This window comes from Centroberyx gerrardi, chromosome 7 (assembly GCF_048128805.1).
Source record: "Centroberyx gerrardi isolate f3 chromosome 7, fCenGer3.hap1.cur.20231027, whole genome shotgun sequence".
In the NCBI taxonomy this organism is placed as follows: Eukaryota; Metazoa; Chordata; class Actinopteri; order Beryciformes; family Berycidae; genus Centroberyx; species Centroberyx gerrardi.
The window spans coordinates 25,223,854-25,250,150 of NC_136003.1; the positions used below are offsets into that span (position 1 = coordinate 25,223,854).

The 26,297-nt window shown below is 47.3% G+C and overlaps 2 protein-coding genes across 8 annotated transcripts in view; one reads left to right on the forward strand and one right to left on the reverse strand.

Annotated features, from left to right (window-relative positions):
- The window catches only part of arhgap23a (Rho GTPase activating protein 23a), a 55,207-nt gene extending 35,912 nt beyond the window's left edge, over positions 1-19,295 (forward strand). For 4 of the 7 annotated variants that reach the window (XM_071909283.2, XM_078284457.1, XM_071909285.2 and 1 more), the window contains 18 exons: positions 444-2,088; positions 6,648-6,803; positions 7,595-7,706; positions 7,832-7,871; positions 8,893-9,030; positions 9,173-9,481; positions 9,596-9,657; positions 9,794-9,912; positions 10,573-10,691; positions 10,799-10,951; positions 11,552-11,630; positions 11,728-11,801; positions 11,939-12,028; positions 12,158-12,283; positions 12,411-12,452; positions 12,746-12,839; positions 14,698-14,729; positions 14,967-19,295. In XM_071909283.2, the coding sequence (XP_071765384.2) occupies positions 444-2,088; positions 6,648-6,803; positions 7,595-7,706; positions 7,832-7,871; positions 8,893-9,030; positions 9,173-9,481; positions 9,596-9,657; positions 9,794-9,912; positions 10,573-10,691; positions 10,799-10,951; positions 11,552-11,630; positions 11,728-11,801; positions 11,939-12,028; positions 12,158-12,283; positions 12,411-12,452; positions 12,746-12,839; positions 14,698-14,729; positions 14,967-16,493 (4,917 nt within the window). In that variant the 3' untranslated portion in view covers positions 16,494-19,295. The remainder of the gene's footprint in view (positions 1-443; positions 2,089-6,647; positions 6,804-7,594; positions 7,707-7,831; positions 7,872-8,892; positions 9,031-9,172; positions 9,482-9,595; positions 9,658-9,793; positions 9,913-10,572; positions 10,692-10,798; positions 10,952-11,551; positions 11,631-11,727; positions 11,802-11,938; positions 12,029-12,157; positions 12,284-12,410; positions 12,453-12,745; positions 12,840-14,697; positions 14,730-14,966) is intronic. The other 3 variants (XM_071909284.2, XM_071909286.2, XM_071909289.2) reach the window with 3 other exon arrangements.
- Positions 19,296-20,104: 809 nt separating this feature from the next.
- On the reverse strand, positions 20,105-22,065 carry hexim1 (HEXIM P-TEFb complex subunit 1). The gene has a single exon (XM_071909303.2). It carries the CDS (start codon positions 21,733-21,735, stop codon positions 20,617-20,619), a length of 1,119 nt encoding a protein of 372 aa, XP_071765404.1. The 5' UTR covers positions 21,736-22,065; the 3' UTR covers positions 20,105-20,616.
- Positions 22,066-26,297: the final 4,232 nt, after the last annotated feature.

Consider the following 26,297-nt stretch of genomic DNA (forward strand, 5'->3'; position numbering starts at 1 on the left):
TTATTTATAATGGATTCTATTTTAAGCAGCACAGTGCGCATATACAGTATATGTATATAGGACATTGCTGTCGACATATGCATGTGCAGCAGGGTGCTGTGCAGTGCTATGGCTTTTGCTCGAGGCAGTTGCTTCTTCATGTAGTTTGCTAGCTAGCTGTGTTTGTGTTGAGAGCTGAGGCCCGAGGGACAAACTGTGGCAAAGGGGTTGAGCTCAGGGAGACGGTTCCACAGTAAGGCTTGTTGTGTAATGTAGTGCAGTGTGAAGTGAGTTATTGAGTTATGGTTATGGTCTGTGTTATCGTCTTTGTTCTCAAATTTATTTATGACAGAGTATATTATGATTTGGCTTATCTCTCTGTGCTGCCAATCACAGTCAGCCATTTCTGTAACCTTTCTTCCTGTCATGTGAGTGTCTCACCTCTCCCTCCCCCTCTCTCCCAGGCATACTCCCAGGATGCCTACCTGAGGGGCAACGAGCCTTACTCAGGGGGAGCCCAGAACCTCCCGACACCGCCTCCCCTCTGTTACCCACGCACCAAGACCCAGCCCCCCGCTGGAGCCCCCCCGCCCGCCCCTATGGGCCAAAACCAGCTGGATAACTGGAGTCGCTGGCCAGGCTCCTCCAGCCCCTCTTCACCTCTGGACAACCGCTCCGGCGTGGGCAGCCCGGCCAGCTGGCAGGAGGGGCGGGCAGGAGAGCCGGGGGGCGTGGGTCACAGCAGCCCCGCCCACCGCACAGAGGAGATCCAGTACGGTATGACCAGCCAGCAGCCTCAGGGCCAGACCAGGGGGCGCTCCTACTCTTCTTCTTCCTCGTCGGGAGGTCTTCTGTCCAGCCCGCTGCAAGTCCACTACCCCAACCACAACACTGCCAGCTCCTCCCAGGCTCAGCCACGGAAGTCCAGCCCGGCCTGGACCAGCCCGCCCCCGCCCCAGCTCAGCCACGGCCGCACTGAGCGCTGCCAACAGGCCCTCTCTGACTGGTACTACAGCCAGCTGCCTGAGCGCTCAGGACGCAGCATGCAGACCCGCCACCGCAGCTACTCTCAGGACCGGCTTAGTGAGACGAGGAGGCAGCACCAGCGGACAGGTGGCTGGCCGCACAGTGCCTCCCAGGACACACTGCTGCTGCTACAGCAGTCAGGACCGGGGCCCCACGGAGACCCCTATTGGTCCTATGTAGATTGGGAGGGGGCCTCGGGCAGAGGCCACCCTGCCTCCAACTACGCCCGAACGCGCTCTGAGAACCTGCTGGCCCAGTACGATCGCTACGGCCGTTCCTTAGAGACGCTGGACCATCCAGCGGCCGGACTGGTCTCACCTCGCTTCGAGAGGCCCTCATGGCACCAGCAGGCCCCCCAGCCGCCACCTAGGACTGAAGCTTACCCGAGGCAGGGGAGCCATTACGGTGCCGCGCAGGCTCCTCCGACATCGCGACACACGCAGTCGCATCCTAAACACCATCCCCAAGCCCACACACAGGCCCACGCCCAGCCCCAGCCCCAGCCCCAGCAGGCAGCCCCCCAGAGCAGGCGGCTACCCCCCGGACAGAGCATGGACGACCAGCCTGTGGGCTACCGCAGCTACAGCCCCTCTTTTTACCGCAAGACGGGCCGCATCATGCAGCAGGCCCACTCTTTCAGGGACCCTTCGTACTCTGGCCCTCACCTCAACTGGAACCCGACCCCCAAAACCAGCCCCCCGGAGGCCGCCCCTGTCCCCGCCATCACCTCTACCGCTTCCCCCTTGGCCTCCACCACACCCGAACCCCAGGACAGAGCGTACAGGCCCACCAACCATGAGAGGGAAAGAGGGTCGGTGGAGGGGCAGGCGGAGCTGGTGGCGCAGACCCAGGAAGTGGTGCTGAGGCAGAAACCTCCCACGGGGCGGAGGAACGCCCACGGCATGCGCCATCCCCACTACGCGCTGCCCATGGACGGCCTGGAGCCCCCCTTGTTTTCTCCAGAACCCCAGGACTCGGCGTCGGCCCCTCGGCCCGCAGCAGACGGAGCCCCGCGCAAACCAAACGGCAGCCTAGCCCCCCTTCCCATAGAGGATGACTCGCTGGCCTCCATCCCCTTCATAGGTAAGCAAGGATCTTCCAAGATTCACCCGGTGTCCCTCCTCCTTCTCACCTTAATCCCCTCTCCAAAAAAACACCAGCTGACCTTCAGATTTCATCGCTTCAATCCCAAACGTAATCCGTATTGAGTGTTTATTGAATGTTAGTGAAAGCTTAACTGAAAGGAAATGCAAAGCTATAATTCAGACACGATTATGAGAGTTTGGGGAATGTGTGTGTGTCCTTAATTTCCTCCTTGTCTGTCTGCACAGGCTCCAGGCTCTTCTCTGATTCTGTTTCCATTCTCTCATTGAGAATCTGTTGGTGTGTGTGTGTGTGTGTGTGTGTGTGTGTGTGTGTGTTTATGTCTGCGTATGTTTGTGTTGGGTAACGCTGGCACTTCCCACAGTTGTTGCAGACAGTATTAGTAGTTTGATTGAATCATATCTGATGGGAGTTCACTAATCCTCCTGCCTGCTCCTCAGTCTGTCTCTAAGGTCACCTCACCATGCTGAGGAAATGAGGTGGACTCTGACTTCCTGTCTGTGTGTGTGTGTGTGTGTGTGAGAGTGAGAGAGTAATAGAAATATACCATAATTGCTGTAGTATGTCTGCCTGTCACCATCTGAAATGTCTCATCAGTTTGATTAATTTTTGAAATGTATTTATTTTTTCCAGTATAGGATTAAATTAGCTGGGTTTTTATTTTTTTTGCGAATTCTGATGTATTGAATTAGAAAAGCTGGATGGAAACAGCAAAATCCTATGAAAGTTCCTCAGTCTCATAAAAAATTTTGCAGCAGCAGAAGGTTCTTGTTGATAAACACATTATGCAATAAATAGCAACGGAAATGCATTCGTTGTATAAATAGGCTTGGCAGGATCGACCCGACAGATGTTTCAGTTTCATCACAAAACAGGTGGCTTTGGACATTAGTGTGTTGCTCCAACCTAGCTGATGGAATTCACATTTTATTTTTTACATTTCTTCAATGATTTGCATAAAATTCACTTGACAATTGGATGGAAACATTAAATTAAAATGAAATGAAAACCACAATGAGGATAAATTGATAGACAAGTGATGGACACAATACCCTACATTTGACACTGATCTTGCTATAATCTGATTAAACAGTACAGTACATACAGTATAAGCAGTCACGCATGTATGTGAGGTTGTTAGTATGAATATGTACAGTATGCCCTGCATGTCGGTGTCAACGGGAGGTAACTGTGGTCGTGTCCCGACTTGTTCCCCGCTCTGCAAAGGCAGAAAGGAAGGGGCTCCGGAGGCTTCGGCGTGGCCAGCAGCTCGTATCACTCAACACAGACAGCAGCCATTAAGTCAAACCATAGGCAAACTAAGTTATTCAGGCAGGCAGGCTGTGCGTCCATCAGCCTCAGGAAGACAACCGACGCTCGTCCTAACGCCGAATAGATTCAAATGAGCTGACTTGGAAGCTTTGACCCAACTTAGATATGTGAGCCGAGCCAAGCGAGGAACGAGAACGAGAAAGACGTTTAAAGAGAAAAAAAACGAATGGATCAGCAAACCGGGAGGCAGAGCGCATTCTTGCCTCGTACCTTCAGCTGAATTAAGCGAAACTAGGCAGTGGGAGCTGCAGGCCGGGACACGTTTAATGACCAAAGACTGAAACTAGGCTAGTTTCTCCCCATAGACGGGGACTAGCTCCTCTCTTCTCTCTCTCTCTCTGTCTCCTTATCTCTCTTGACAGAGATGCTGATATGATCCGGGCCTGTTTGGGAGCATGCGAGTTAATAGGCTGTTGTTGTTCTTGTTGTTGTCTGCAAAGCACGGATGTCTCAGAGGTAGCAAGCGGAGGAACACAAAGGCAGGCTGTGTCTGGTGGCGAATACGTTCTGCTGTCCTCTCGCGTGCAGATAATGAAAGTTTTCTCAACTTTCTCTTTACGCGCAGCCTCCCTCTTTGATCAATTATTTAGTATTCTTCTATCTGATAGCTCGTACTAAGTGAGTGCAACAGGAAGGGGCATGCAGCAGGCGACAGATCCAATATTTTCTTTCCACCGAACGAGTTACTCTGTACCCCACTTACAGTCTTTCAACATGAATCTAAGCTGTAAATTGCCGGGAGGTTTTTGTGGCGCTTCTTGTGTGGAACAGTAGGGGCCCATACACTCAGCTCCCACCCTCAATGCTGCTATTGTTTTCCGCTGGAAGATGAAGAGAGAGAGAGAGAGGGGGGGGGGGGGGGGGGTCCCAGTCTATTAGTGTCTTTACTAGCTGGACCCTTCACACAGCAGACCGGGACCAAGGCCCACTGTATGTTCTCAATGACCTCTGTCTTCCTTCCATGGCCTCTCATCCCCTCTGTCTTGTTTCAGGCATCAGTCTTCTCTCTCTTTCTCTCTCTCTCTCTCTCTCTCTCTCACTCTTTTTACCTCTGTGTTCTCTTTATGTCTCTCATCAACTCTTTCTACCTCTCCATCTCTTCTGGATTCCTGGTTTTCTTGTCTGTCTCTTCCTCTGTTTAACTCTCTTCAACCTCTGTATGTGTTTCTGCCTGTCTCTCTCTCTTTTCAACTGTATCTATTGCTATTGTTGCTTGTGTGTGTGTGTGTGTGTGTGTGTGCGCGCGCGCGCATGTGTGTGTGGAGGTGGGTGTTCTCTTGGTTGATTTTAGTTCCTTTCTCTGTTCTGTTATGACATGTTTCACTGAAAAACATCAAATTCGGTTTCTCTTTAACTCCCTCTCTCTTTCTCTTTCTCTCTGGCCTTCCTGTCTGTCTCCCACCCTCCTTAACTCTCTCTCCCTCTGTCTATCTCTCCCTCTCTCCCTCTATATCTGTCTCTCTCCTGTCTCTCGGGTGCTGAGCCCCTAGTGTCCATGTAGGATACGTGATGTAGAGCAGGGATAGCGGGTATCAGTGTGCTGTAGCATGTAGTTCCTCTCTGCAGGCCCGTCTCTGTCTCGTGGCTCTGAGCTCACTCTCTGGCTGCCTGTTAATGACGGCCTTTGTTAAACCCACAGCCCGGCTATTTCTGGGCCCTGCTGTAAACAGGCAGATTCCTCATCCCAGATTGGGAATGTTTTCCGCCTTATGTTGGGCCCTAGTATGCACAGGAGCGAAGGAGGCTGATAGAACGGCGAGGGTGGGAGATGGAGGAAAGCCAGAGAGAGAGAGAGAAGAAAGGCAAGAAGAAGGAGAAAAGGGAATCGGAAAGAGAGGGGAATGCGAGGGATGCGCAGTGATCACAGGAGAAAATGCACGGGCAGAGAGGTAAGGGGAGAAGAGAGCGAAGCAGACCCGCCGGTGGAAGTGAGACGAAATGGAAAAGCGTGAAATGAAATGAGAAGCCGTAAGAAACCCTAATGTGAATTTTCAAAAGGCTGTATGGTGGTCTGTGGGGGCGGATCTCGAACGGAGTGAATGCAGCCAGAGTCCTTTGAGTCTCAAAAGCTTGTTTTTCTTTTTTTTTTTTTTCTTTTTTTTTTGCGCAAAGTGAAGCTGTGCTGCCCTCTGTTGTTTAGAGAGAGAGAGCAGGCCGGGCCTCGCAGCAGCACATCCTGACAGTTTAAAATGTCACCAGCAAATCCTGCTTCTCCTCACTCTATGCAAATACTGGGCTGGTCTCTAATCCTCTCTGTCAGTCAGGAAGTGTGTGTCTCTCTGTATGTGTGTGTGTGGCAGTTTCATATCCCTTTGCATCTGTTGAAACAGTTAAAATACTAGTACGTGGATTGTAACTCTGCTTTATGTCTTTGTCTTCTCGACAACGAAGCTTACAGACTTCATTCAAAACAGAAAAAAATACAGTATCTATAATGCATTACCAACAATATTCTGTTCTCTACCTGTTGGACTGTTGGGACAATTTCTCTCACATGCATGCTCACACATAACAAATCATCCACTAGATTTCATACAGAACTGAAACCTACAGTAGTAAATTGCGCTGTTACAAAACCCTCTTTGTTTCCAACTGAAGAGCTCTTCTTATGGCATCAGAAGATACAGGTACCGCATTATCTGGAAAATATCCCCCTGTTTTATTATGTGCCTGTGTAAGCTTTTGTCTGATCAGTCTTTGTGCACAGGTTTCAGCTTCTTTAGTGGATTTCAGCGTCTTTAGTGGATTTGTAAATGACTGTGGGCTGTGGTCATGTACTCACTGCAGTCTACAGATAGAAGAAATACCTTTTGTTACAGTACAATTGTCGGTATGCGTCCCTCTGAAGGTTGAAAGAAATTTGTGGATAACAAACAAGAAAGAAATGGAAACTGTGAAATGTGAAATTTGTGGATAACGAACGAGAAAGAAATGGAAACTGTGAAATGCATCGTCTTATCCTTCGCAGAGATTCTGTAGCTCTGATTGTAACCCAGCGGTTCCTCATCGCTCCTCTCCCCTAAAAACCTTTCCTCCTTCACACCTCCTCTTGATCTAACCCCCTGCTCCTTTCCTTTACCCTCTCCTTCCTCTCTCTGATCCCCTTCTACTCCTGTTTTTAACACCCGTTCCTATCCTCTCTCTCTCCCCCCCCCCCCTTCCTTCCTTCCTTCCTTCCCTCCTTCCCTCCATCCCGCTTCCCACAGATGAGCCGACCAGCCCCGGCGCCGATTTGCGCGCCCGCCACGTGCCGGCGTCCTCCGTGGTGTCCAGCGGCATGAGTTCGGCGCCCGCCGTGGTCACCAGCCCCGCCTCCCCCACCTTCACCTTCCCCCTCACTAGGCTCTTCTCACACGACTGCAGTGAGTGACCCCCCCCCCCCCCCCCTCCCTCCCCCTCCTCCCTCCTCCTCTGATCTGTTAGTGTTTACCTGCGATGTAGAAGCCCCCTCCTTATCGTTCAGCGAGGGGCGGCGATGCATGCGCGAGACTGTCAAAACCTCTTCAATCTCTGGACTGTGTGTGGTTGCTGTAATTGGTTGTGATTGCAAGAGCGTGTAAGGGCCTCTCTGCTCTCCTTTTTGTTTATTCCGTTTTTTGCATGTTGGATTTGTAAAGTGCATGTTTGACGTGAAGAAAGTTGTGTACAGAAGGTGTTTCTTATGCAGTATTGTTCCTTTTTTTTACCAGTGCATGACGGCCAAAAGACTGTGCCACACTTACATTCAGTCTGGCTTGAATTCTGGTTTTAACTAGACAGACCTAAACTTGCATGATACAGTTTGTGCTCAGACCGACGGAGCCCAAATGCATGACAGCCCGTCCTTTCAGAGGCTACACCTGCATGCCAGTGGTGAGCGAAGTGACCACAGATGATCTAATCTAACCCCACCCGCAAGCCCATCTCCCCACCGCCCATCCTCACCACCTCGCCCACTCACCCATCCACCCAGCCTCCTCCGCCTCTCACTTCCTCCCTCACTGCCCCCCGCCTCTTAATCCAATACCAACAAACGCTGGTGATTGGCATTACATCAACATTCTGTCTTTCTTTCTTTCTTTCTTTCTCTCTTTCTTTCTTTGTCTTTCTATTTGTTTCTCTCTCCCTCTTGCTGTCCCTCTCTCTCTCGTTCATTCATCCTCTCACTGAGCAGGCAGTATTAAATCCAGTCGCCGTTCCTCCTATCTTCTAGCCATCACCACGGAGCGCTCCAAGTCATGTGACGAGGGACTCAACACGTTCAGAGAGGAGGGGCGCGTCTTCTCGTGAGTATTCTGGCACTGAGACGCTGGTTATTCAAGGGGATTAAAGTCACTATCTGTAAAATAACATGTGCAGGCTGTCAGCCATTTTGACAATTTCCCTCATCTTGTGTTATTGTTCTGCACAGGAGGCTACCGAAGAGAGTTAAGAGTTTCTTCACAGATGGGGTGAGTTCTCGTTCTTGGACTAACGTACAGCGGACATCAAAAGTCTACGCATCCTTTGAAATGTTCCTAATCTGAACCTCTCAGCAATAAATCTCTCGAACATTTATTGCTGAGACTCTGCACACTGAGATACACTGTGCTAAAAATAATCTTTTAATCGATCTAATTAGAATCTACAACATGCAACTTTTTGCCGTGAGTCAGCAAAGTGTATTGTTAGTCCCGCCCTCCTCCCCCTCACTTGGTTAAGTTCCCGCCGCAACACTTGTCACTTATCTTGTTGAGCTGTCTGCTTTGAAACAGCATCTAGCCTGAGGCTGAGGACACCAGCATCTGTAAAGCCTCCACAGGTGTTGAAGTGGCAGACGATGAACGCAGCCAATCTGCAATATAAAAAGCAACGCTGATGTTCGCTGTGTTTTAGAGCGGGTCTTGTCTGCCGCAGATTTAGCCTCGCGTTTTTTTTCGTTTCTTACCGCTTTTCGACATTGTTGTTGCTGCTGCGTCTTCCACGCCCATACAACACTCGCCCAGAACAAATGATATTCGCCTCAAAATGTCCCAAACATAATTGAAAAGCCAATTGCAGGCAAATGACGGGATATGAACATACAGACAGACACAAACTAACATAAAAAGAATTGCATATTGCAGCTTTAAATAAGTTTCAGGTGAAGACACATTAGCATGTTTTGTTAAACCTTAAAGATATAAGTGATATGCACAGTTATGCGACCAATACATTGTCAAAATCGAATACATTTTCATTTAAAGCATTATCAGAAATGAGTAGCCTTTAGTTTTTGCCTTGATTTTGCTGGTTATCATACCCAAATGAAAGTGAAAAAGGTTTAAAGATATAATGGCTTTTCATTTCAGGCATCAAGGCAATAAAAGCTATAAAATTTGAAAGGGTGTCTAGACTTACGATATGCACTGTAGCTTTTTGAATGCTATAGTAGACTGCACTTAATATCAAGAAAAGCAGAGCTGAAAGTTGCTGTGTGTGTGTGTGTTGCAGTCTCTGGACAACCTTGGGACAGCGGAGGAGGTGCGCTCCAAACGCCACTCCACCTCGGAGCTGGGCAGCATCACCTACAGCGACGTGCGACGAGAAGGATGGCTGCACTACAAACAGATCCTCACTGAGAAGGGCAAGGTGGGCAGACAGACCTGGGAAGGAATGAACAAAGGCAGAAAAGCATGAAAAGCAAGACCTACGCATATAAAATCAAACGGTCTTTCCTGGTTTCCTTCCCATCTCGACTTTCTATCTCTTTTCTCCCTGTTTGTCGTTACAGAAGGTGGGCAGCGGCATGCGTCCGTGGAAGCGGGTGTTTTCGGTGCTTCGGTCCCATTCGCTGTTCCTCTACAAGGACAAGAGGGAGGCGGTCCTTCGCGGGGCCACTATCGGAGGCGGGGCCGAGGACGACCAGCCGATCAGCATCCGGGGCTGCCTGGTGGACATAGCGTACAGCGAGACCAAGCGAAAGCACGCCCTGCGACTGACCACCCAGGACTTCTGCGAGTACCTGCTGCAGGCGGAGGACAGGGAGGACATGCTGGACTGGATAAAGGTCATCAGGGAGAACAGCAAGACGGACAGCGAGGTCAGAGGGCAAAACCTTTCACCGCTAACTCTTTCTTCCACACTCTGCCTGAATTCTGGCTTTATTTAAGAAAAGCTCACAGTGTTGAAATGCAGATGTTTGTGTTTGTTGCAGGAGCTTGGCTTTTCCAGACAGGCCCTGATCAGTAAGAAACTGAATGATTACAGAAAACAGAGGTGAGACACATGACAAGTATTGTACTTAAATATAATGATTCTGTCATTACCACTTGTGTCTGTTCCTGTTATGTCTTGTTCCTGTTATCCTGGCTGATAGTTTGTATCCAACCCGTCTCTCTGTCTCCCCCTGCAGTCCGACAGGCAGCAAGCCGGACTCCTCTCCCAGAGTGCCCCGGATGAAGCCTCCCTTCCTGCTGGCCAAGATGGAGAACGCTGCCGGGGCGCCGCGCTCCCCCAAGCCTGAGGGCAAAGGTCAGTGTCAGGGACAGAAAAAAACAATCACACTGGCAATGACTTCCACTGCATGTGGAGCGGCGTTAGGCTCGTTACTTAAAGAGAGCAATGTATTACTCACTAGTCATTACGCACAAGTAATATTTGAAAAGTAATATTGTTATTTTACTTATTACCCCCTGGGAACAGTAATTTGTTACACTACTCGGTTTATTACTTTTATGTTACACCCCCAAAATTGGCGATTGCAACCTCTCTCACCTTCAAACATTGTGATAACTAAATTACCTCTCCTGTGGATGATCAAGGAAACCAAACAGCATTGATGTCCACTGTCATCCTTTTGATAAAATCAAAGTAATGGGAAAACTTCCAGGCCGAGGAAGTAAATTTTTCTGCCATTTCTGCTTTAAGCTGGCTTTCACTGAGGGGATGATGACCAAAATTAACATAGGGGTGGCATAGTTTTATAATTCAACTTGATATTTAGAGGGAGCAATAACAAAAGCAATGACTTAATTCTTAATTGGTAACTGTATTGCTGAAATTGAAATTTGTTACACTACTCACTAGCAGGGAAAGTAATAATAATACTGTAATGCGTCTCTACCCAACACTGAAGTGTCATGATAAAGGTTTTGCTGTCTGTCCTGACTCTATCGGTCGGTCTTTCCCCAGATGAGAGCAGCCCCCCGAAGTCTCCATGGGGAATCAACATCATGAAGAAGTCTAAGAAGGCCGGACCTAAGGCTTTCGGTGTCAGGCTGGAGGAATGTCAACCAGGTGCTAATAACAAGGTTAGTCACAATATCCTCCACATCTCTACCTTAATTAAATGAAATAGACATTCTGCACACAGTGAACTCTGTATTTGTGATTACATTCTGTCTGTCCTCCATCCCAGTTCATCCCAATGATCGTGGAGATCTGCTGCGGTCTGGTGGAGGAGATGGGTCTGGAGTACACCGGCATCTACAGGGTGCCGGGCAACAACGCCATGGTGTCCGCCCTGCAGGACCAGCTCAACAAGGGCATCGACATCAACCCAACAGAGGAGGTGAGGAGGAGGACAAGCAGGGCCTGAAACACAGGGACAAGAAAACACTTAAGATGAGATGAAACTTTAATGATCCCTGTGGGGAAATCAGGTCAGATTTCCCCACTTGACAGAGAATAAACCAAGTTCAAGTTCAAGTTTATTTAAAGTGCAAAGTCAAAGAGTTGTCTCAATACACTTTACAAAAACGATAACACATCATTAATAAAAAGTGAAAGTGGGGAATTCCCCACCACCCAGTAGGACTCATGAAGCCTCTCGGATGAGCGGCAAAATGTCTTCAACTATTCAATTCTAAATCCAGTGGATTTTGTTTTTATTTTTTGGACAAGTGAATAAAACAATAGAAAAGGCAATAAAATGTAAATAGAATAAAATAAACCAGTAAGTTAAGCAATCCCACACGTAATAAAAACAGGGAAACAAAACCAACGGCATGTAGCTGACAGGTTTCATTCCACTTGACTCATCACAACTGTATTAGTGGGAGGATGAAATGTGAAGGAGTGCCATAATGGTGACACTCTCATCAGTATGTTTAGATGCAGTTGGTTGATATTCCTGTCACGGACTCTTCCCTCTGTCTTTCCCCGTCAACAGAAGTGGCAGGACCTCAACGTCGTCAGCAGCTTACTCAAATCCTTCTTCCGGAAACTTCCAGAGCCCCTCTTTACTGACGGTGAGTCCAGAGTTGTTCGGACAAGGCAGCATCACATACACTAAAACACTTTATCTTCTTATTTATCTTATGTTAATATTTGTCATGTCCTTTACAGACAAGTACAACGACTTCATAGATGCCAACAGGATGGAAAGCGCATCAGACAGGCTCAAGACCATGAATAAACTGGTATGTGAACCGCCTTGTGTTCATAAATGAATTTGAAAAGGAGCATTTCCCCACCGGGCTTGTGTGTGTGTGACAGAAGTCTGGCAGGTTCGACAGGTTTTTTTCAGTATTGACATTCCTCTCCTTCTCTCTCTTAGATCCGAGACCTCCCAGATCACTACTACCACACTCTGAAGTTCCTGATTGGCCACCTGAAAACTGTAGCCGACCACTCAGATAAGAACAAGGTCTGTGTAGGAGGAAGTCGGTTTCATTGGAACCAGTGACGATAACATCCTAGGTATTCATGACTGTCTTTATCTTGTATCGTGTGTGCGTGTGCGTGTGTGTGTGTGTGTGTGTGTGTGTGTGTGTAGATGGAGCCTCGTAACCTGGCGCTGGTGTTCGGCCCCACACTGGTGCGGACATCTGAGGACAACATGACAGACATGGTCACACACATGCCTGACCGCTACAAGATAGTAGAGACACTCATCCAACATGTGAGAACCACACACACACATAACACACACAAACACAATAATCAGCAATAGCGTTGTTTATCTGTATCCTTTTCCTGTCTGTATGTCTCTTACAAATTGCTTCCCCCTCTCTCTCTCATTTCTATAGCATGACTGGTTTTTCAATGAAGAGCTAGACAAGGATGAAAAGGTATGTTTCCCATATTACTGTGTGAACATGTGGATGATAATAAAGATTTATTTAGACTTATTTAGACATTGAAATCCTTAATGCCCTCACAGAGGCAACCTATGTTGGAGTAATAATAATACATTATATTTGTATAGCGCTTTTCTAGATACTCAAAGACGCTTAGTAAGCACATTACATGAAGACATGAGAAAATATTTTGCATGCAGCTCTATTGATCTGATCAGTGTAAATCATGGCCTCTCGTGGCTCATTGGTTAAATAAATGGCGTTGGTCCTGTTTGTCCCTCCAGACGCCGGTGGACACGGAGGACGTGCAGCCTGCCCCCAACATCGACCACCTGCTGTCCAACATCGGGAGGACCGCTCTGCTCGGGGAGGCCTCAGGTGAGCCCGCTGCTTACCGCCCTCAGCCAATCGCTGTGCTAGCTTTGACCAAGCCGACCAATAGGATTCGGGGTAGCTGTAATTGGCACCCCAAAGCTAATGCTGCGTTCCTTTCAAACTTGGAAGTCAGAGATTCCTAGCTGGTGGGTTACAACCTCCGTGCTTTCCAGTGGTCCCACTCAGAAAAACCAGGGAAGAAACATAGATGCCTGTGACATTTAATTTGCCCAACACAAGATCCTGTTCTTCATGCAACAGCTGATGTTATGTCAGTGATATTTGGCAATGTTAGCTAGCTGGTTAGCATAGAAAGTGCAACTTCACATTTCACATTTACATGTATTTCTAGTGTATTTTAAACATTAGAAATTTGTTAAAATAATGCTGTGTAGCATTTACAGTGTATGTTGCCATGGTGACGTGACATCAGTTAACTGCATCTCGGAAAACTCACGGTTGAGAAATCTTGCCTGAGTTTCCTACTCTGATTTCCAACTTGAAGGGCCGTTCCGTTGCATTTTTCCTAGTAGGATGTCAGAATTTCCGACTTTCCGACATGACCGGAACGCAGCATGAAAAAACAAGCATGAGAAAAGAAGGAAACAGGATAATTTAGATTCGTAAGCACTTGCTGTGTTTCTTCTGATCCTGACTTAGTATCATAGTGTGCCTCCACTTCTCTCCTTTCTGCTGACCTCTTTTTCCTTCCTTGTTGCTCATCTTTCACTTTCTCTGTGCATTTCTGCATTTCCTTCTCTTAGCTGAGCCTGTGGAGCAGCCACTGCGGTAGGATGGGAATTCCCCTGGCAATATGTGTGTGTGTGTGTGTGTGTGTGTGTGCAACTGCGTACGCGTCGTGTTGTGAAAGTGAATTAATGAAAGCGTGCATGTGCGTGTGTGTGTGAGAGATCGGCGGTGGTGGTGGTGTCGCGTACGTCTCTCCACTGTCTCCATCACCCCCCCCACTCAGAAGTCGGCGTCTCCCTCTCAGTGTCAGACCGACTAAAGCTTACCGGAGGTGTATGTGAGAACCACGTCACTCCAATGTCACCCCCGGTCTGACTAATGAATTAACGGATGACTGGCTGCGCTCCGCCTCCCTGGTGTGCTCTTAAAGCTGCTGTATGTGACACCGCTGTGGAAACCGTGTTCTGTCACTGAGAGAGAGGAGAAAGTCCCTCCACGGTGGCCTGTCTTGTTGTCTAGCACTCATCCTCTATATGGGCCTGTTCACTCAGTGTATCCCTCAGGCTGCTACCTCCCCCCTCCCCCCCCTCCTTCCCTCCCTCCTCCCACCTCCCCCTGGGTTTCCCAAGGCATTCGGTTGTGTGTGAATGTGACAGACAAAGAAAGAGAGAGTGTATGTCTGTGTCTGTGTGTGTGTGTGTGTGTGCTTGTGAGGGGAATGTGGAGCGTTTGAGGCCCTCGACTCAACTCAATCACTTCTGCCTCCCGCAACGCTTCCTTCACCGATCGATGTCATCAGTGTTTTCGGTGATGTCATCGGTGTGTGCCGTGGTTTCCTAATGCCGTTCCCCCCCCCCCCCCCCCGCCCCCTAAACACCCCGATCACTTGCCATTCACTTTGGGTTGACAATCATTGCTTTTCCGTGATCAGTGTCGTCGTTTTTGTGGCTGGTCAGCGTCAGACGGCACAGAGTTAAGAAGAGTTCCCTATAATTTACTAGAGCGATTTGTTTTGTTTTTTTAAGAGAACATTAAAAAAAAAGACCTTAAAAAAAAGTGATGACCACACCAGTTGTCTCTGTGCCCTCTGTCGTTCACCGCCCCTGCCTGGCCTTTTGTTAACTGCAGTGGATCTGACCCCCTGATCTCTCTCTATTCTCTCTCCCCCCAGACTCAACCAACAGTGACTCAGCTAAATCAAAGGTAAGGTCTCTTTACGTGGTAATAGCTTAGTCTAGTTGCTGATGCTCTACTCATACACAGATGTTTTTATTGTTAGAAACTTGAAGATAGGTAACTAATAAGACATAAGACAAGATATTAGTGGTTAAACATGCAATCCTTCATATCATGAGTAGAAAGTGTAATGTAAGATGGTGGAACAGTAAACGTTAGTTGGCAGTTGTGTGACTTTTCATTTGGTGGCTGTTCCTTTCTCAGGGGTCGTGGGGGTCAAAGCGAGACCTCACAGCCAAGGACTTCCTGACTCTGTCCATCATGTCCGCCGTTACCGGCCGCAAACGCAGGAAGCGCCACAACGCCCGCCTCCTGGGCAGCAGCACCGACGACGACTCCGAGCACGAGCCAATCAAAGCCGGGCATCTAGGGGCAGAAGAGGGAGAGGAGGAGGCGGAGTCGCCGGTAGGAGACACTGCTCCTCGAGCAGAGGGAGAGGAGGATGACGATGAAGAAGAAGAGGAAGAGGAGGAGGAGGAGGAAGATGAGGAAGTTGTAGAAGGAGGAGTAAAAGAGGAGGTCGAAGAGGAGGTGGTGGTGGTTGTTCCCAGTCGGCCGTGCCGTAAAGAGGAAGAGGAGGAGGAGGAAGGAGGGCAGGCGGCCATGCTGCTCCACGAGGAGGAGGAGGTGCGGGCGGGGGTGAAGGGGCCGCCGTGGCGAGCGCCTGAGGACGCGCGCTCCATCGTCTCAGGTTACTCCACCCTCTCCACGCTGGGGCGGAGCCTGGTGTCGGAGGGGAGGGGCGACGATGCGGACGACGAGCACAGCGAGCTGGTGAGCGAGACGGACAACGAGAGCGGCTTCGCCTCGCGCTCCCTCACCCAGGAGAGACCTGACAAGCACCCGCCGACACCCACACCCACACCCACAAACACAAACACTAACACAAACACAAACACAAACACAAACACAAACACAAACACAAACACAAACACAAACACACAGCCGCCAGCGGCTCCCCGCAGCTTCCTCTACACACACTACAAACCCCATGTTCTCTCACCCACAGCCCTTCTTGCCCCGCCCACACCCCTCACACACACACAGGACCCCGGGGAGAGGAGCGAAGGAGGGGCGCGGTCCACCACGCCCTCGTCCTCCTCCTTCTCCTCCTCCTCCACCACTCACAAACTGCACTCACGGCCCTCCTTCAACTCCCACAAGCTGATCCAGTGCGACACTCTAGCCAGGAAGAAGCTGAAGGGGGAGAAGGCCAAGGCTCGCTCCCTGGACCTGTTGGAGCTGTCGGGGGCCTCGGCGCCGGGCGACGGGGCAGAAGGCGCCCCCAGAGCGAGGAGGGACACCTCCAGGACCAACCCCTCCTCGGGCAGCAGCCAGGAGAGCCTGCGCCCGGGCCGGCCCAGACCGGCCCTGCCGCCCAGCGAGGCCGCCTCCTTCACCCCGACCGGACAGGGAGCGGGACGCGGCTCTCTGGCGGAGCAGGTCCGGGCCCGTCTGCTGGGCTCGGCCGACGACCTGCGCAGCGTGGGGCTGCGGAAGCCCCTGTCCCCCGAGACGCGGAGGAAGAGACGGGCCTGGCGCAGACACACGGTGGTGGTCTCCCCGACAGAGGCGTCCGAGAAGAGACCCCCTCTGACCGTCAGCGAGTTCCCCCTGTCCCCCGCCACCCCCAACCAGGCCAAACCTCCAGGGCCTCATGACCCCCAGGGACTCGACCCGGGACCGGCTGCACGTCGAGCGCCCGCCTCTAGATTCCACCAGTACCTGTAAACCTGGCCAACATATCCCCGCCCCCCCCCTCCTCTCCTGCGCAGTAGACTGACGGCAGTGTAGCGGGGTAGTGTGCAACACAGTGGACCAAACGACAGGTCTCGACAGCAGCCCCCCCCCCCCCCCCCCCTTCTGCCCCACCCTTTTCTTTTCGATAAGCCTCATTTGCATGGCAAGGGGCATTCCAGTGTTGCCAAAGCTTTTTTTTCCCTCCCCCCCTTTGTGTGTGCTTTTCTAGAGATGATACAGTAATGAGACAGAGACACAGACAGACCTCATCACAGTCAATGTTACAGCCAAGAATTCTCATTCGAGTAATAACCCAACACCCCGATCCTTCCTGTCTTCTCTTCCTTCCTGACAGAGGAAATGAATTTAGGGGTTTGTGTCCCCTCAAGTGACCACAGAAGGATGCTGACCAATCGCAGCCTTCAACTGGTTCTTTAGAGAATGGTGCTTCTCACCAATGTGGATTTTAACAGTTACTATATATCTCAAAAAACCTACTTTGGTGAGCCAGAACAGGGGAACACAGACACCCCCCCTCCCCCTCACACACACACATACAGACACACACACACACTGATTACAAAAGGTAATTGGTCAGGTTGGAGCCATTTCAAGAGGGATCTCAGCTTTCAGGCCAGAGCTGATTTTGCATATCAGTCTTCCTAATCTGTTACTCCTCAGACCATAGACACTGTAATATTGGCATTTATGCTCATAACAATAGAGAGAATACAAAAACACACACACACACACACACACACAAAATACAGTTGTCTGTCAGTACTTGTTAATAATGTTTATCTGTGCGTTTGTGTGTTTGCGCAACAATGTCCGTGGTAATGTCTGAGCGTGCAGGTGTTTGTGTTGAACTATTTTGTAACATTTGTACAAAGCCTTGTTAAGTTAACCTTGTAAATATAAATATTATGTTATCATATTTGTTTTTACTTTTTCAGTTCTTTTTTTATGGTTTACAAAAGTGCGTACAAGTGCACAGTCATTTTTTTCAAGATGTTACTTGAAATGTTTCCCTTAATATATTCTTTTTTGTTTTATATTCAATATATATATTATATATATTTTGTATGAAAATAATAAGTACTTTTATTGTGATTTCACCTCTCGGGTGTACCTGTTCAAAGCAGACAAGATAAAAGCTAAACATGACGAAGCCTGTTCCTTATTTCCTCATAGATTGCCTTTCTCTGTGATTCTCAGCACTATGCAGAAATACTTTACTTCATGAAATGTAGTCTCGCTCAACACTTATCAATAAGACCTTTATCTAACACGGCGGTGACTATACTTTCAACAATATTGCAGCAACGTGTACAAAAACTATCTAGTAATTACATGTAGCAAGATAAAAGAAATTTACCTCAGTAATTAATACATTAGGGTATATTATAGGCAAGGAAGGCGGCAGCTCAGTGCCACACTGTGTGACAGTTACACTCATTTATAGCATTTGTCCCGTTACGAATTTCACATTTGAGATTACTGAGCAGGTCTTTTCACATTTACACCAGAAAACTGAACTGGAGAGAAAGCATGTCCTTTTGTGTATGAGGGACAGAGAAAATGCTAAACTGACAGTGTTTAAAGGATTATTAATGCATTGTGTAGTATACAAACTGCTACATTTGCAGTTCTGTCAGTTCTGATCAGGTTTCATCTTGTCCCCACTAAGTGTTAATCTGTCTGCACATTTATTATCTAGGAGTTACATGACAGGGTTTTCCATAAAGCCAGGCTGGAGTAAATCCTCCCTGACTGGGAATAGGGTACATTAAGAGGAAGTGAACACAAACGCCCAGTAACATGAATCTTGTGTGTTTTCATCTCTCATCTTGACCATGGAACTAATAACAACTGAAGGTGCGAGGATCTATCTTTCACAGTCACGAGAGACTCCCTTGTTTTCGTCCTCACCCACCGAGTGGGTCTGACCAAATAAACCATTGAGAAAAAACACAAAAAAAACAATTTAAGTTATAGTCTTGTCTTACCTCAAGATTTGTTCTACAAGTGCCTGATTTCTGGAATGTGTTTTTGTTCTGCGGTGCCATGGTCAGTTCTTATCTTTCCATTTCCCTTTGTTGTTTCTGGGTCTCCGGGCCTGTAGCCTGTAACCTGTAACCTGTCCTGGAGAGCCTCCCTCCTCTCCTGCGGCTGATGTTATATCTTAGGCGCTGACCCAAAGATGTGTACATTAAATACAAGCGGTCTATCTGAGAGGCTGTTAAAAGCACACTCAAGCCAAGGACATGTCTATGCACTCTCTTTGCCTTTAACACAGGCATTAACAGCTATTACTGACGCTGCTAAGAGGGAAAAGGCATGGTATTCTCTCAGCTGCTTTTGTTCAGAAACTGAGGTCATCCTTCTTGCCTAGTGATCCACAGTATATGAATATGGTACACCTAACAAGCCCTACTCCTAACACAGCATTAGGTCATACCAGACAACATCAGACTTCCTGTGATGAACTGCGCAAATTCAAAGTCAAACTGCCCATGCCTTCATCAACAGGAAAAAAAATAAACTCAACACTCGGTGTGTGTGTTGTCTGAAATGTGATTTACCTAATGTTTTGTTGTTGTATTTGAATATCTTTTTTGTACATACTGTCTGAATATGTAACATATTGTATTGTGTACATTTGGAATTGCTTTGAGTAAAACTATCTAATATGAAAATGACTGGACTAAAGGTTGTCCACCTGAAACCATTTCCCTCTTGGCTGTGTGCTTTAAAGCAAGGTTATATGATGTAAATAAACAGAACTATGTTTAAAAAGGTTGTTTTTTATATGTGTGTGTATGCTTTGGGGATCATTCGCGAGACATGCAATCTTATTTCTCATATGTGATGATGATTCATTTCAAAGGTAGGATAAACATGTTGATTTCCAAAGGCTTCAGCAGAGAGTTTGATATGAGGTAGGGCCCTGACAATGGCAGATGAGGCATATGTTTGGTAGTGCAGCCAACTTAAAATGGAAGACGGATAATGCCCTCTAGAGGCTGCAGATGAATAGTCTCTCCAGGCCTTCTAGCACAGATTGCCTCTGCACATCAAGAGAACTTGATCTCAACTATTGGGGCTTCCTCTACCAACTGATTACTGCATAGTGAAATATTCATGCATTCTGTAATAACTTACCAAATACTATTGAGAACAACCTTTTGAAACAGATAATCCTCCCAAGTAATTATGGAGCCATTTGCAGCAGATTCCTTGGCCTTTGGCATGACTGGCTTTTCGCTTATGAGCAAATGTTTAGAAAGAGAAAGAGGGAACCAATTTCAATTTGCATTTCATCTTACATAATAGCCTTGGCTAGGCTTCATAGGTTTTACTTAAGAGTGGGTTAACCTTCATGAGGAACATCACTACCACACGGCCCATCCCCCTCTTCCACTCCACTGTATTCTTGCTATTCAGAGCCCACTGATGTCTGGATTTTTACAACAACAAAAAAAAAGCTTTGTGGGTAATTTGTACTTCCTTAACAAAATCTCTGTAAGTTTTACACTGCAGTTTTACTGAAGCGTTTCATGTCTTATACAATAGGCGACATTAACACACAACAGTTTTATCAGAATTTCAAAATTTTATTTGCCCTTCTGTTGACACACAACTGTTAAAATGTTCACTCGGGAATTTATTTCTGCAAAAAAAATATTTGCAAGCTGGCCCAATTAGCTGTAGGCCTAGTAGTTTAACAATTCAATTTTTGGGAAATAAGCAACATACAATGTTTTGTTGATTCAAAAATGGGACAATATATTTCAATGCATACTTACGAAGTCGACCAGGAAAACAAAAACAAAATATTCTCATATCGTCAAATACATTCTCTTTATAAAAAGAATATTATTTTTTTGAAATATTTACATTCCTTCTTGGAAAAAGTTTTGAACAGGACACCCTTACAGTCCAAATAGAAAAAGAAACATCAAGTATTGCATTGCAATGCAAGGACCGAACCGTCCAGGTGACAAACCGATTACAGAAAACTGATGACAATTAAAAAAAATCCTGTTTTTAAGTCCCGTGTTTTGTTTTTACCTATTTGAAAGGGTTTTTTCCCCAAATTGTGTTTAGTCCCTCAGTTGGTGGCGACCTGGCCCCTGTCCTTGCCCGGCTGGTTCTGCAGGCGGAGCTCCGTGTTTTGGGCCCTCAGTCTCTCCAGTTCAGTCTCCAGCTCTCTGAGCCGGCCCGGCGGGCTCTCCGCGGTCAGCCCCCCCGGCTCCATGGCGCGCCTCAGCCGGTTGTTCTCCTCCTCCAGCCGGGACATGCACTTCTCCAGCTCCAGGTACTCCTGCACCAGCTCCTGCTTGGTCATATTCTGCAGACTCTCGACGTGGTACTTCTCGTAGGTCTCGGAAAAGTCCCTCTGGAGAAACTCTCCACCTGCATTCCCGGGCCTCCCGATACCGTCGCTGCCTCCGCCGCTGCCATCATCCTCCTCCTCCTCTTCGTTGTCGTAAAAGTCCTCCTCGCTGCCCGTGTCTTCCGTGCGGCCACCTAAGCCGCCGCCCCCGGGTCCGGCGGGCCGCCTGACCCCGGATTCGGTGTTCAGATCGGGCTCCTCTCGGTCGTGCTCATCCATCAGGAACTGGGTGGTGTTGTAGGGGGCCACTGGGAGCCCTTTGGCGAACATCTCCTCTCTCACCCGGGAAGCCCTGGCAGTCTCTCTCTCGTCGAGGGCTTTCTTTTCCTCCCAGGAAAGTTTGAAATAAGGCTTCCAGCGGCGCTTCTTCTTGGACGGCCGACGCCGGTGCTTCTTCTTGCCCTGACGCGCATCCGTGCCAGTGTCGGAGTCGACGTGCATGCAGCTCTCCCCTTGCACCTGGCTTAAAGTCTCTTCCAGCGGTCCATCCCCGCTGTTCCCGTGTGCAGCAAGGTTGCCCTCCCCCGACGCATCCACACCAGGCTCCTGGCGAGGCTGGGCTGCAACTGGGCACTTGGGGAGCGCGTTTCCGGCTGCTAAGGCAGGGCACACCTCCCTCTGTCCGCCTTGCATTTGCCATAACTTGTCTGTGTTGATATCCCTTCCACCGTTTTCCGCTTGCTGCTGCTGCTTGTCTCTCTGTCGCCCCCTATCGCCGTTCTCCGGTCCAGCATGATCGTTGGCTGGGAGATGCTCCAAAACGGCTCCGCTCCCACCTGATGGGGTGTCTGAAGTTTTCAGGTGATGTGTCTGGTCAGTGCTCGGTTCTGTCATCCTGATGTTGTGCTGACGGGCTGCCTCCGCTTACCACATCTCAGGTGATGCTCCTGCTCAAACCCAGCTTTGAAGTTCTTTAAAACACGTTAAACTTAATTTGACAAAAAATATTGTTTCGATTTGATGATGAGCCACGATTACTCTTTTTTGAGGAAAGTTGAGTTTGACGTTTAAAAGCGCACTGTCGCGATTTTAAAAGTAAAGTTCAGAATAGTAAACACTTGTTACTCCTCAAAGGGTTCGTCAGAGCTACTGTTGCTAACTACCGTTAACTGTTTCGTTGCTGCCGGAGCTATAGTTCACCCGGAGATAACGTTCCGTCGCCACAACAGTGTCCAGTGTGCTACTCAAGAAGAAGGAGCTCGTGTTTATATAGTAGCTCCGCCTCTTGTCGTGCGCATGCTGCTGCTTACAACACCAGCTGGGATGTGGGGCGTGTAGTTTTAATTTCAGTGCTAGTACTAGCGCAGACCTCCACTCTAAACTACATAGACCACAAATCGAGGATAACGGACAAACATATAGACCAATCATATGTTGGGTTGTTGAGCGGACTACAGCCCATCCCTCTCTTCGGTCATTGGACAACAGAGTAACTTTGCTGTTGCTAAGCTTAAAGTATTTTCTTATTGGTTAGTTCAATAGTCGATCAAAAGTACGTAAACCACATGAGGAAAGCAGTCCGGAGCATTTTTAAGGACGCTACTATATACAAATGAAGGGGAGAGATGCAGAAAGTTGCTGAATACAAATTCATTAAAACTGTTTAAAACGCCATTATGCTTTAACTGAAAGCAAATGACTTATTTTCCACATCATAATGCAGCTTTTATTTTTAATTTCTGGCATAACAGCCCAATACCACACTCGTAATAATCAAAACCCTCCTGTGTTTTCAACAAAATGAAACACACCTCTCACTGAAACTAGTCCGTTTTGACTGTTCATATAAGAAAACAAGCAAATACAGCTTGTTTTTGTAGGCAATTATTGCTCATCCAATAACGGTATAATGTGTGTTGTTCTGGTAATCAACAGACCACTAAATGTGTCACCATGAGTATTTTGTGTCTTGTGCGGAGTGATATGTTGTGGGCAGGGGGTTGAGCGAACTCTGAACGCAGCGTAAACAAACGACATTTATTGTCAAGCTGCCTTTACGAGCACAGCTACCAGCCCCTCGTGTAAAAAGGGTGGGTCAGGCGATCTCACACTTGCTCAATAATTTTAATATGAGTGGACGGAGTGATATAGTTCAGTTTCGAACATTACTGCGCAACCCAGTTTCTGAAAAATGTGCAGTGTTTAGCTTTACACGGTTGTGTCGTCTACTGCTAAGGATAAGCTAGCTAGCTAACGTTAGCCAAACGTTGGTTAGCAAATGAGCATACGATGACGCTAGCCCCAGAACAAACAAAATATCAATCCATCAAGTGTAAAAACGAAATTACAAAAACGCACCATGACCGAAATAAATGTGATGTTTGAGAACGTCTTTCATCCAAATGAAAACCAGTTGTGGCTAGGACCAGTCTAATGTTAGCCATATTGTACATAAGGCTAGGCTAGCTAACGTTAGCTAGCCCACATTACGTTACAAGAGATACTAAAGCTAAGGAATTTACTTAAGAATACGTCTAGCTGGTCATTTTCTAACATTTGCAATAGGGTTTTCTCGAACAGCGTAGATACTAAACGTGGAAGGGAATAAACAAGCACGCCTATCACCACAGACACGACAGTTGCTAGCTACCTGCTAACTGGGCCGCAGTGTTTATGTAGGGTCAGTCTAATTCATGGGATGTGATGTTTTGACTGGATAGTTGTAGACCACAGATTTTCAGTAAATTTAGAAATTACGATGCTACATTATGTCGGCACACTATACGAAACACCTTATCAAAATTGATCCAACTGACTGAGAAATAGCCTCAGTTTGCATTGCAATCGTGACATGGAACGGTCGATGAGCTGTTTTAGTTCTGGGAAATAGACTGTCGCTGATCTGAAGGCAGTAGCCTGCTGTAGCTGCATATTTTCATTAGTTTGTTGACGGCTGGAAAGCTATGTTTTGGCTTTGAACGGTAAACTGACAACCTAGCCATATGTCATAACTATTATATCCAGTTTTTTGAAAGTAGTGGCTGAGATAAAATGCTGTTGGCTGAAACAATATATAGCAATCTGATTAGTTTCTGAGACAAATGTATTAATATTGGTGTGTAATACTCTGTGCCATCTTTTTTTGGATACTCATGTTGAGGGACTGTTGGCACACTGACTGCCCTCACTGCCCCACTGCTGCTTCACTATAAAAGCAGAGTTAGAGGCCATTCTGTCCACTGGTAACACCCTGACCTCACCTCACCTTATCCACTGTCCATGCTTGATCCTCTGTCACCAAGCACACGCCAGTCTCTATTTCCCCTCACATTAACAAAGCAATTCACTTCTATTAACGGAATAAATGAGTTATTCAGTCTGTGACCTCTTATGGTGGGTGAATCTCTCCCAACACTGCCTGGAAAGGCTGGCCACAGTGAGCCCAATGGCTGCAAACAACATACTGTAGGCCTACTGTTTCCACTAATAGAGGCAGGCAGAGTTAGGCACGGCTCTGCCAAATAGCAAACGGAGCTGGGAATCCTTTGAGGAAAGGGTGACATGTTCCAGTTAATATGAAACCTTATGACCATGGAGATTGGGAAATCATGCCGAGGGTTCCCAGACTCTCAAACCAAGGAGTGCTGCAGCTACAGACCCATAGCTGCTCCTGCATAGATCACAGCTTGCGAGGATTAGCAGACATGACTTAATCTCTCACCCTGTCTAACATGGTTGTTGCTGCAATTGAGAGGAGATGAAAGATACAAATTGTTATCCAGGCCCCTGCATCTGGCCTTGAAATGGAAATTTAAGCGGTGGAAGATGGCCATATAAGCAGGTCTGTGATTTCAGATTTTCACCCGTCTAGAAATCAAGGCAGCAGGTCCTGACTTGTGTCTCTGTGGCTCTCACTGTTTTTATGTTTGTGTGTGACGGAGGGAAAGAGAGAGAGAGAGTTGCTACGCATCAGTTGCAATAAATGAATAAATAAAACAAGAGTGTATGTCAGAATAAGAGTCCCCCCCCCACACATACACACCCCACCCACCTGCCTCTGTGTGTGTGTGCAATCCCATGAGAGCTGGAAGGTGGCTGTGGAAACAGGGGAAAACACACTTTATACCCTTTCTGGCAGGATCAGCTGCAGCCCGCCTAGCCAAGCTCTGTCCCTCTCCAAATTACCTTCCTCTCTCAGTTATAACTCCATTATAAAGACTTAATTAAGTTTCCACCCACTGCTCTTGGCTGTGGGCACCTATCCATCTAACCTGCACTACAAACATTTAGTTCCAGGCTTCCCCTTCGATCTGGCACATCAGCAGCAACCAAAACATCACTCATTTTGATTCACTTAGAGGATATATGCATACACATAGGCACAGAAGATGAATTTGACTTCATCAGAGACGCTTCAAATGATCGAGCAATGTGTCGTTTTTTGAGATGTTTGCAGTTAGTTTTAATGGCCAACAGGGGGCGCTACTTCATCATTGATTGGCAGAGAGAATTAGGCAGATCATGTTATTTTTATGGATGAAGTAAGTAAGGGCTATTGCTGCTGTTTTCCTCGGCCCATCCTTTCTGTGAGAAAACTAATTTTATTGCGGTGTTTTTGTTGTATTTTCTCATGAGTTGTTGCCTGTCAGTATTTGTCTCTGAAACAATCAGTGGCCTACATTGTATTGGTAAAAGTTAATGTAGTACTACTGCTAAAGGAGGTTTATCAAGGGGCAACATCTGCATTAGACCATGGACCATGTAAATCATTCCCAACATCAAGATCTGTCACATGGTGTTGTCATCACTTTACTACTGAATAAATTACAACTTCTCCAAAGCAAAGCAGCACGCCTTGTTTTGCAAAGCACCAATAGCAGTAATGTTGATACCATGCATAACAGGTTATCCTGGCTTAAGGTAGGACAGACTTAATGCATCTCTTCTCAGCTTTTGGAAGGACATCCTATAATTAAGGCCACCAACCAAACTTTATCAACAATTCACATACAATCACAAAGTACATACATATACAGCAAGACATGCTACAGCCAAATTGTTAACGCTTCCAAAGGCCAAAACTAATGGCATGAAACGTACAGTTATGAAAAGCTGGAATTCTCTCCCATCTGAAATCGCTTTGTGGTAGAATATGGGTATAGTATAGTAGGTGTATAGTACATTGAAAAAAAAAAAAAAAAAGTTTTTTCTTTTTTTTTTTGTTATTACTGTAATATTTTCCTTTTTCTTTCTTTTGTATTTCTCTTATCATTACCTGTTGTAGTTGTATGATATTTATGTGTGGACCCCAGCAGCTAATGGGGATCCTATAAACCAGTAAACCAAGATAAGACTGTGTCCTGGAGAGCCTCATCTGAGGAGACTTTAGCTGTCAGACATGAGCAGTGGAGTAGTGGTAAATAACAGGTGGGTAAACTATGACCTCCAGTCGGTGG

Bases quoted from the DNA above. Each gene is read 5' to 3' on its own strand.
- hexim1 (XM_071909303.2), bottom strand. From the start codon at position 21,735: ATGACAGAACCGAGCACTGACCAGACACATCACCTGAAAACTTCAGAC.